The 11,899-nt window shown below is 40.9% G+C and overlaps 2 protein-coding genes across 3 annotated transcripts; one reads left to right on the forward strand and one right to left on the reverse strand.

The window, feature by feature from the left end:
- LOC113588801 (protein FAM186A-like) lies at positions 1–1,666 on the forward strand. Its single transcript, XM_027028163.2, has 2 exons — positions 1–514; positions 909–1,666. Exons 1-2 carry the CDS (start codon positions 286–288, stop codon positions 1,664–1,666), a joined length of 987 nt encoding a protein of 328 aa, XP_026883964.2. The 5' UTR covers positions 1–285.
- A 4,567-nt stretch (positions 1,667–6,233) lies between these two features.
- acp5a (acid phosphatase 5a, tartrate resistant) lies at positions 6,234–9,222 on the reverse strand. 2 transcript variants are annotated; one of them, XM_027028162.2, is made up of 6 exons: positions 9,205–9,222; positions 8,031–8,118; positions 7,637–7,836; positions 7,309–7,433; positions 6,812–7,157; positions 6,234–6,723 (listed from the first exon to the last, which is right to left on the reverse strand). In XM_027028162.2, the coding sequence occupies exons 2-6, from the start codon at positions 8,116–8,118 to the stop codon at positions 6,487–6,489; spliced, it is 996 nt and encodes a 331-aa protein (XP_026883963.1). In that variant the 5' UTR covers positions 9,205–9,222; the 3' UTR covers positions 6,234–6,486. The 2 variants fall into 2 exon arrangements, with proteins under 2 accessions (XP_026883963.1, XP_026883962.1); XM_027028161.2 differs by lacking the exon at positions 9,205–9,222 and adding an exon at positions 8,619–8,649.
- Between the last annotated feature and the right edge of the window lie 2,677 nt (positions 9,223–11,899).

Below are 11,899 nucleotides of genomic sequence, written 5' to 3' on the forward strand. Positions count from 1 at the left end.
CGACGCCGTCACTGGAACCTATATTTCAAACAGAAGTGATTTTTTTTTTTTTTTTTTGAGTTCGTAAAGTCTTGGAAGCCAGTGTCGTTCAAGTTATTTTCATTTGGGTTTTTTGTTTGTTTGTTTGTTTGTTTTTAAGTGAAAATTAAGGTGTTCAATTAATCAAAGACGACCTATTTTGATTAAAAGCAGAATACTTTGGAGATAACCTATAGCCTACAATTCAAATTATTCTACGAATTACTGTGGGAGTCACATTCCATCCGCTCCCGGTGCAGAGCAGCAATGGATCTCTCTGGTTTTAGCACGCTGAACTTTTCGTCGGAGGGAAATCGTTCTTACCAGTACACTCTGTACGAAACGCCCGTTTATAAGGAGTATAAACCGCTTCCGCATGACCTCATCCAGCTTCCCACAGCGTTATTATACTTAGTATTAGCGGCTATCGTGGTGGTAGGGGTTGCTTACGCAATCGTGGGGCATTTGATTAAAGACCTTATTCATGACATCTTAGGTAACGTTTCAGTAATTATTTTGTGTAATAATTTATAAGGATTGTTGCAGTGTTATAAACAAAGCACTGTAATTTGTATAGATATCTATCAAAATTCTACATTCAACTTAACATTTATTATAATGTCAAATTCTGGAATTTGCTGACAAGACCTGTTCAAGCATGTGTTGAAGTGCAGTTTTTACACTATTTGTATTTTTAGCCTGTGCATGTTTTGTGTTGTGTGCAAATGTTTTATGCTGCGTGTGTTGTTTTACTGTGTCTTACACTGTCTAAACACTTCTGTGTCATGTATGTGTTGTTTTAGCTTACACCTATAACATATTTTTTTCCCCTGACGTTATCCAGACCTTTCAGAGAAACAAAACTTATTTCTTGCTCTCTCTATTTACAGACTGTACTCTGGGACCATGTGATGAGGACCTGAAGGAGACCAGTGAGATGGGCAGGTTGAGCCCCACCCACATTCCGGTGGCCCTCAGCCTCTCTCACCCAAATGCCTTCCATGTGTGGGACCAGGGTGATGTGGTGATCCTTGCAGGAGAGGCCTCAGGCCAGCCCACTGCTGGCTGGCATACCTTACACCCCACACTTCTTTCCTTCCTCCTGTCACAACAGCCAGCCACCCCACATCCAGTTACCCCACACTCACATCCAGTCACCCCACAGGCAGCCTCCCTACATCCAGTCACCCCACACCTACAGTCAGTCACCCCACAGGCAGCCTCCCCACATCCAGTCACCCCACACCCACAGTCAGTCACCCCACACCCACAGTCAGTCACCCCACAGGCAGCCTCCCCACATCCAGTCACCCCACACCCACAGTCAGTCACCCCACAGTCAGTCACCCCACAGGCAGCCTCCTCACATCCAGTCACCCCACACCCACAGTCAGTCACCCCACAGGCAGCCTCCTCACATCCAGTCACCCCACACCCACAGTCAGCCTCCTCACATCCAGTCACCCCACACCCACAGTCAGTCACCCTGCATCCAGCCTCCCCACTGCCAGTTGCCCCACAGTCACTTGCCCAGATCCAGCTCTCCCACAGCAAGACCCCAGTCACAAGCCCCACAGAAAGCCTTCTTCTACCCCTGGCTGCCCCTCCCCACAGCCTGGCTCTACCTTTAATTGGCCCATACCCATGACCTGCTTTTACCTTTAACTGCCCCTATCTCTGGCCTAGTTCTACCCTAACTGATCCCTACAGAGTGGTTTAACTCAGCAAGCACTAATTGCATGGTGCTTGAGATAAAAAGCCTGTAAATTGATTGTATTTCTCTTTCTATTCATATGAGGTAATTACAGTTTTATTGCTCACATGACCGTGTTAAAAAAACAGGGTTGTGCTGTATATCGTGAACAGGGCTTAAAATAATACCTGTACAACACAGTGCCATTCTGTGGAGACCATAACAAACCAAACCATCATGTGGATACCATAAAAATGGCGAATCAAACAGCGCTGCTCAATATTCAAGATAAACACTAACATGAACAGGTCCAACTGGCGGACAAACAGAAAAGCGCCTCACTGTAAAACACTGCAAACAATTACAATTTGTTCACTAAATTTACAATAACATACTGATTTCTGAAATTTTTGCTTGAACACTTTTGTTTTAGTTATAATACTACTACTAATACTACTATAATACTATAGTGCATAGTAATTACTGTGTTTTATTTTACATTTTTATTGTTATCACTACTGTGTTACAATGTAAAAAGTAACATACAATGAGGTACTTATAAATTGCTGCCAGTTAATTTCTTACAGTGTGAGGAACTGATTAAATTGTCCTGGTTCATCCCTAGATAGACAATGTTTAATGAATATTTCCTGCAGAAACGATTTTTTATTGTGACCAGCAAAGCCACTCCCATCTCTGTAGTTTATACTGACATTTTTTATACCATGTAAATAATTAATTAACATTACAGGTCTTCTCAAATTTCTTTTCGGACATATGTCCAGAATGATAATAATAATAATAATAATAATAATAATAATAATAATAATAATAATAATAATTTAAATAATAGATGTGTGGGGAAAAACACACTTATTCAGCTAAAAAGTTCCATTACAGCTAACATTAAAACAGTAATCTTAACTATTTTAATGTTTTTAGTACTTTTTGCTAATTTATATGATTATACTATTACTTATGCTTGCACAGTTCTACCTCATGTGTAAACATATATTTGCACAATAAAGAAAAACAAGATTTGATGTACTTACTCACTGCTGCAGTTGCTTGTCCTCTGGCATTGCCATTCCCACGGTGAAGCCTCGCCATGTGCTCTTTTGTTTTGGTTTCTTGTCTAGCCAGATTCTATGCTTGATGTCTGATCTATTGAATTCTATGTTACAGTGTTCACTGTCTTCATGGGCTTGGAAGCCCTGCCTGCACAGTGGATAGTGGAAAATACAGTGATATGAAATTTAGCTCAAATCACCCACCCCTATTAAAAAACCTGGAAATGATCTGGGAATGATGCATCTGTATATCTGTTTGTAGGTCTACTTGGATGCACTTTCAGACGTCACTGAAATGGATCGTGAGGTGAAGTTATGTCTTCCTCTTCACTTTTAATATGATTGATGAAGGAAGTGACATCTGATGGTGGCGAGTCAGGATGCCAGATTGTTTCATTCCATGCTTTGGCGATTCTGCAGGACTTGCTAAACTGGGGTTAGTGGCCAGCCAGGTCAAGCAATGTTTCTGAGAGTGGTTTTACAGGCAGCATGGGGACACAGTGGGGGGAAAAAACAATGCCTGAACTGCATTTGTACTAGATGATCTGATCAGCACCTAAAGCCAACAGGCATTTAAATTTTACATTTTGAATAAAGATGGAATAAATGGTGTGATTATTATGCATACATATTTAAGGTTTCCAGATGCAGATTTGCACATTATCAGATGTTCTTAAAGTAGCTCAGAATAAGTGAGGTTTGAGTTAAAACTTTATTGACAAGTTGGTGAACTAATGAGAACCTTTCTCCTTTATTCATTTTGCCTTGTACATGACTCCTCCAGCCCCCCAGACTCATGCCTATTGACTAGGAGAATAGAAGTCACCAGGTCTCTGTGCTATGGACAAGATGACAGAGAATTGCATGTCATCTACTTTTTAAAGAAGCTGAATTTAATTACCGGTCAAGGAAATGTCTGCATTTGTGACTTCCTAAATGAAATAACATACATTATTTGATTAAATAAAGACAAAGAATTTATACTGCATATAAATATTTAGAGGAGAGTCCAGTAAAGGACTGAATTAGCCAGGATGCCAGGTGAGGATAAATTAAGGTAATTATGATAATTAAGGGATCTTAAGGGATCTATAACTGTAGGGTGGATTTACAGAGGTTACTGTGAAGGGGCCACACATATAACAACTATAACATACACACAGGAAATTTATTCTACCTCACACCCCTCATATACAGCTAATTGCTGATGGGACCATGTATGAAACAATTGTGATCTGTGTCATTAAACTGTATGCTGTTTAAGCTCTGGTAAAGATGGATAATGGATAATGCACAGGACAAATTTGTCCTACATGATACAAGACAGTGTGCTCTGAACAGTTGCTCTGATTGGGTTTATTTAGATCGGATGCCCTCTCATTGGTGGTGTCCTGATAGGCTTTGCCTTGCACGTGGTCTTCCACCAATATCAACAAGGAGTAGATGGAGATGCTCCTTCTATGCTTAGTGGTTCATTTACATAGATTATCTCAGGGGAATAATGTCTGGGCATTGTAGTTCCTCTGTTAAACAGGGGCCTATACTTTTTCCATACATATTTTAAATTTGAGTCTATATGTAGGAAAAATATCAAGTCATGAATTTTAGAACATATGTTCAGGTGGTGATAATTTTGCATAGGTTTTCAAATGAAATTTATATTTTCACATTAAACAATTATTTCTTTGGATTGTAAAACTATAGAGGAGTCTGTATTCCAAACACCATCTCATTCTCAGGACACTGAGAGGCTGTAGCACATATCTAAAAAAAAAAAAATAGAAAAATAAATCCTAAAATATTAATTTTGGATCAACATTGTAATAGTTTAGGGTAAATATTGCAAAAAGGTAAATTGCAGTAAATCCAAAAATAAAGATTTCCATCATCAAAATTCTCTACCATGAATTTGTCCGTCAAGTAGTTCATGATGTTAGGCTTTCTGAAAAATTCATATCACAAGCAAAGGTATTTATAAGCTTTCTTTGTGGAGTGGAGAGAATGTCTCTTCAGTGTAAGGAATCCAATGGACCCTGACAGAAAAATGATGACTGGGAATTCACTGGTAACTTGGCTATATTGTCCCACAGACTACAAAACATGCAAGACAAGACCATCGCCTTGAAGTAGACATGGTAAAAGTTAGGCTTACAATAAAGAGCCAGAAAACCAAATTAAGTATTGACAAAAAACAAGATGATATAACTATAGAAGGGGACCTAGAGATGAACCTGGGTAGTGTGGTCAATGAAAAAGGAAGAGCAGATGAAGACATCCAGAAAAGAATTAAGCACTTACTAAAACCTGCATGGAAATCCACATACATACTTACCAAGACCAAGATAAAACTATTTTACTCCAATTTAAAATTTGTCTTGTTGTATGGATCAGAAACATGGAGACTGTTACAGGCACTAACCCCAATCCCAAATCCTAGGAAGAAAGTGACAACAGCTATACACCAAGTAAAAAAATGAAGGAATTAGACAAGTCCTATAGTGGAATTCCAAAAGGAAAATGTGCCAAGGTCAACCTAAACAGACATGGATATGCTGTACTGTGGAGAATTCCAGCAGAACAGGAAAGAGCTGGGAAGAACTGAAGATGGCCGGAGACTATAAAGGGTGGCATGATTCCACCAAGGGACAGAAAGGAAAAGTGCCTAAGCACTTAAAATAGGTCAAGTTAAAAATAAGCGTAGCCCGTGTTAAGACACTTAATCAGCTCTTCACCTGATCCAGTCACACTGACATTAGCCAAACTGCCGGGCAAGACCACAGGAGAAGCCAAGGTGGGGCTATTAATTGCTACCAGACAGCCTGCTCACAGATCTAAAAACTGGCATTTATTCTTAGCAGTCTGCTGTGGGATTAAATAGGTTCCAAGGCATCTTCCAGAAGTCAATAACACTCCAACCACAAACCCACTTTTGTTCAAATGAGACACATGGAAGAAAAACACTGAAGTAATATTGACTCTTACACAAGTTTAAAGGCATCCATTCTATTACCAGAGCATGAACTGTAGAACCACCCCAAGCAGGAGCCCCCTTAGTCTCAACAGCTGCTGAAGGATTCAACCTATACTGGATGCACCTAGGGGAGCTCAACAGCCACCCTATTCTTATGGAGTGATATGCAACTGTCTGTTCTGAAAGAAAAGATACATACCCAACCCAAAACGTAAAATAAACAAACCACCTCCCCCTAAAAATAAACCTGAACATACAAGAAACTTTTGCTCAATTTGCTCAAATGATTGCTAGATCATTGAAACTGCAAAACAGCAGAGAGCTACTACAGTAAGAGTATTACTGCCATCTAAGGTTAGAAGCCAACGCCATTTTCAAGCTGAACCCAACATATCCATCTTAAAACCAAGGCTGGTCTGAGGTTAATTATCTAGTTAAACATGCATAACCTTTCTACACTAATTAGTATCCATTCCTCAGAACCAAAATACTGAAAGAAAACCATCCATCAATTTACATTGAAAGATCATTTAATCACATTTAAAACATTGGCTTAGAACAAATATAAACTATACGGCTACAAACAATTCAAAGCTGGTTTTAAAATTCTGTACTGTAGAATCACATAAAATCACTTGGGATTGTGCTCACTACAGCTAGATGGCAGCACTAGTCTTGAAAAAGAAAAAAAAAACAAAAAAACAAAAAAAAATCCCTATTCCCATTCCAGAAAACTAGAGATCCCTCTTGGAGAGCACAGTCTGGTAGAGGGAGGTCCCCCTCGCCTGGAGAAACGTGATGACCAGCTTCTTCTTAGTGACCTCCATGTGCACAAAGCCTCCCAGCGTGGAAGCCTCACCCGTGAAGAACTTCAGGGAGCTTTTAGGAACATCATGGCGATGCTTCACATTTGGATCCATGAAGTTCCCCGCACCACTCACGATGTAGCCAATATCGGACTCCTTAAAGTACTGAACAGGACAGTAGAATTACAACCAATGCATAAGTAAAGAGATACAGAACAAACCACAAACCCAACAGATAAGCTGAAATGCTAACCTGCAAGTTGTGGTCATGGCCACACAAGTAAGCTGTAGCTTCATACTTCACCAGCAGAGGACGCAGTTTCTTGACCAAACAGCTTGTGGGGCCATGCTTAGAGATGGACCAGATGGGGTAGTGTCCCGCCACCAGCAGGAAGTCTGCCTTGGAACTGGCCAAGCGCTGCTGCAGCCACAGCAGCTGCCGATTGGCCTGTGCATTACTTGTGGGACCTTGAGGCTTCTGGTCCTGAAAGTCGTCTGTGTTCCCACACAGCAGTACTGTGTCCAACATCAAGATAGTCAGAGTGCTGTCTGTTTTTGGGATGCGGAAGTTCAGCTCGTAATAGAAGTACGGGAAGTTCCTGCGAATGAGTGCACAGATGAGTGGCAGTACTCCAGCAGTAAGTGCTACTCTCAAGCCTACAGATGATTGACAGCACTGATGGATCACCATGACAACATATGGCCAGCACTAGCATTAACATTTATCCATGTCGAGGGGCAGGAACTCACCATCGCTGGGACAGCTTGCTGTAATGGATCTGGGCAAGCACATTCCCTGCATGGTCGTGGTTGCCCGCAATAACAAACCAGGGAATATTGAGAGATCTCGCAGTGTAGACATTCTCAAACGTTTCCTACAGGAACAAGAAAAAAAAAACCTAAACAAAACCCTGACTATATGCAGATCAGCATGACACAGCAGGCAAGCAGGCAACGCCCCCCCCCCTCCCCCCCAACTTGCATTCACTGAACAGATTACATCAACTGATTGTAATCAAGGTGCTGCATTTGGCCTTAAGGTATGAGTGAAATTGACAGCTAGGTGCACTGAACAGACCTGAAAGCGAGGGTCATCCACACTCCGCACTCCTTTGAAGTAAAAATTATCACCAAGGGCTAAAACAAAGTCGGCTCCCAGCTGGTCTGCAGTCCTGCCCATCTCCTGGGCTGTTGCCCACTCTATTTTGGTGGTGAATGGCGCGGTCGGCAAGCCGCCCCAGTCACCAACAACAAGGAACCGGATGGATGATTGATTACCTGGAAACAACACACATTGCAAACCGGTATGTAGGAACGTGTCACAGTGCAGCAAGACCACAGGTGCAAAGACAGAGCAAGAGCATTACTGGCCATTTAACATTGTAAAATAAACAAGTGAATTATTGGCAAGTCCATAACCACAGAGAGGAAAGTGTTTAGTTCAGGTAAAAACACTGAGTTTGTTTACTTACTTCCTTTCGTTTCCAGGTCAACAAAAGAAGGAGAATAGCAGAGGACAGCAGGGAGAATGATGAAGACAAAGAGGAGATGGGAAGCCATCTGCAGAGAGACCAGACAAAACTCAGACACAAAGCATTGAACAAACTGCTATAAGAGACATTATTACTTTAGAAAAGACATGAACTAAAAGGCAAAAAATGCTATGTTAAGAACTGCCTTTACTACGTCTAGATATTAAGAACAAAGTACTTGGGTTATTCCAGTGTCTTACTATTAAATCCCTGGTAGTCCTCTCTCTACTTCTTACAACCTCCTTTTTCACTGGCCCTCTTTTAAATCAGTCCCTGGGAACATCTACCAGCTGACCCCTGAACTCGGCTGAATCCACTTATTCAGCTCATTATCACACACTCGTCAGCAGGAAGACATTACCATCTGTGCCTCTTTTCTCTACTCATCTGGAACCAGATTTCAAACTACTGACCACTCCAGAGAATGGAGTGATGTTTTAGTAAAATCCTGCAATCAGATGCTACAGTTAAGCCTGGAGGTTCCAGGTTACAAGAAATGGGATCAAAACAGGATTCTTTCACACAAACCTGAGGTCTGATTGGCAGTGGCAACTAAAATTGTAAGGCTTCCTGAGAGAGTCCCTTATCTTCTTCCTCATGTGACATTTATATAGGGCCCTCTCACAAGGGTCCAGTATGTGTGTGCGTGTGTCCTGAGTATGTCACTACTGACTCACAGTTCCATGTGACAGATGTGATAGCATCCCACAGCAGCACACCAGCAAGGACACCACCCTGATACAACTGCCTTTACGCCTGTGCTACTGAAACACAGGAGTACATGTGTGTCTGAGGAACTAAGGGTCTCCGATAGCCCTGAGCACAGACCCTTGCTTGTGATTGTGTAAGACCAGTGATTCTGAGTCATGTGACCCAGCACTGCAAAACTAAAAAACAAACAAAACGTTCTATTTTGTAACAGCAACATAATTAGTGCAAACACAGAAAAAGCCCTCACTCTCCCGTCCACATACCCCAGATAAAGAAATGACAACATTTTGACCACTGTGTGTAAGCTAGACAAGGAACATGTACAACAAGGTTCTGCATTTAGCAGACCTATATTTTACAGAGCTTGACTCACTCAGCTATTATGGGAACAAGAGAGACTTACCGGTTGTAGATGCCTAATTTCCCATTTATTTCCATCGGTTTGTCTGGATTGAGCATAAAAAGAGTAACTTGACTATTGGCTTTTTGCAGCCAGAAGTGTTACTCTGGGGCTCTTACTAAGGTGTTTGTGAAGTAGCTGAAATTACCATCACTAAAAGTGAGAAGCTACAGTTCAAGATCGCACTTATTGTACAATTCCGGACTGTAGCTCCAGACAGTGTGAAATTACAACTATGACAACATCCATAATATATTTCAGTTTTATCTTTTTTAAAAAAACAACTGGTTTACAGTGCTTTACATGTTAAAAATAAAATACATAATAAAAATCAAGTGAAAAGGAGAAATAAAATAAATAAAAGAACAATAAGAAAGTGAATATAAGTGACTTACAATAAAATCTAAAAGGTTTTCAACAGATTTGAATTATCATGCATGGAACCTTAATAACCAAGACGTCAGGCAGGAGCATAGCTAATAACCATATCATTAAGGCAGAAGAGGGTATAACCCTTGAGTTTTTTTAATGACTAATAAAAGGTTACTTAATATTAAATTAAACTCTGACAGATGAGCAGCCACTGGATGATTCTGAAGGTCGGTATAATGTGATCGTTCGTGCTTGCATGAGTGAAGATTTTAGCTGCTGCATTTCATTAAGAATTCTTGTAAGCCCAAGAAGAGTGTTGCATGAGTCTTAAATAAGTGTAATAGCAGCACGCACAAGTTTCTCACAGTTACAAAGGAGAGAATGTCATGGACTTTAAAAATATAACGAAAGTGACATGCTGTTTCTTTTTAGACCTCTCTGATATGGTATTTGAAACTGAGGTCTGTGTTAAAGTCTTACATTTTAGATATACTTTAGGTCTTCACAGACACGGGGTCAGAGCAAACAACTGTATCCTTTCTCAGCTTCAGTTCCAATAACAAGAACTTTTGTCATATTTTATATAAAATGCAGGAAGGACATCCACTAGTTGACATCATCTGTGCAGTCCAGCAAGGATCCTATAGACTTATCATAGAGGCTTCAAGTGGCATATAGGTGTATAGGCATTAGGTGCTAATGTTACTGTTACTGAGCCTTAACCTGTCTCAGTTGCCATGGCTACTCCCACCACCCCCTGATGTCCTCTGCTGTAGCCCACCACACCTCCACCCCAGCCAACTGCTTCTCCGTTGCCCTTGACGTTTGTTCTCTTGTGGGATGGGTTTTGGACATGTGCACACCATTGGGACAAGACGGACAGCTTACGCAAATCGCGATTAAATCTGCGATCACCGAAATCTTGGAGAAGTGCTCTCTAAGTGCTATGCTAGACACGAGGGTAATGCTGTGCACATCCCTGCACGATGGAAGAGTGGTCAAAATATGTGCAGGATTATTTCAAAAGCGTCCTTTTATAGCATTAATTCTGTTAGAAATCAAAGCAGGCATATTGGCATAGAAGAATTCAGTAGGGATGAAAGGGTGGGGTTAATGAATCTACAGTGAAAAAAAATGTGGGTTATCTTTGTGATCTAAAATTTCAGTTTCCTGGTAAGCTTCTTTTCTGCATCAGCTGTTTTAGCTGTTTTTATAAATAGTAGAGTGAAGTGTTTTTGGGCAGACTGCTTTGAGCTTTAAACAGGGACTATGCCTCCATGGGTCTGAAACGCTCTTGGCGTTTCACGAGGCGACACTGCTAACACGTTAAGTAAGTCTAATGTCAAAGTTCTGAAAAGAAAGATTACAGAGAAAGGAGAGGGCCTTGAAAGTCACTGCAGTCAGCAGATAAGATAGTGCCTTGCAAAAGTCTTCTTATCCGTCTGTTTTGATACAGGTTGCAACATGAAAACTCTTTGAGACCATGGTCTCTAAATTGCGTGAGATGACCAGGTGTCAGACCAAGGTTGTGCAGAGGGACTGAGAGATCATCAGCACAGAAAACCTTTAGTCAAGGGATTTGTGGGCAAGCAAATGTGAATGTTAAAATCTTGTGTAATTAAGACAGTTAAGATCCTAGAGAGCAGCAGCCCAAAGTAATCAAGTAATCAAGAAAATGTGATGTCTGGGTGATAAATCTGCTTGTCTAACTTTGAAACACACACTCAAAGTGATCATTCTCTCTGCAGCAGAATGAATGAACGAATGATTTTACTTTGGTTAATAAAACAGAATATGATGATAATTTTGTGTGGTATATTGTGGCATATATGGTAGGATTTCATTGGTATGAAATGATCGTTTCTTGCTCGGCCTTAGTGACGGCCAAAATTAGAAGACAGTTTAGGGGCAGACAAAAGTCCTTGCATTTTGATTGAAGATTATGGAAAAATAACCAATTCTACTAAATAACATTATACTGAAACTGTATACTGTATAAACAGGATCATGAACTAATGGTAAAAAATGTATCCATTTTTGATTTCATATTTCCCTTAATAGACATCTTTAATAAATGGCTGTTTTGGATAGTTTGTGATCAATGTTTACTCTGTGAAGCTACTTTTTGTGCATAATGTGTCCCTACACATTTTACTCTTAATGGGGGGCACCCAAAAATGCTTGTGCCCCAGTGGCCTCGGGGCCCTGACCTGCCCCTGTACTGAGGTCTGTGCTCACTCCCCAGTGGCCTCGGGGCCCTGACCTGCCCCTGTACTGAGGTCTGTGCTCACGCCCCAGTGGCCTCGGGGCCCTGACCTACCCCTGT

Source organism: Electrophorus electricus, chromosome 1 (genome assembly GCF_013358815.1).
Source record: "Electrophorus electricus isolate fEleEle1 chromosome 1, fEleEle1.pri, whole genome shotgun sequence".
NCBI lineage: Eukaryota > Metazoa > Chordata > Actinopteri > Gymnotiformes > Gymnotidae > Electrophorus > Electrophorus electricus.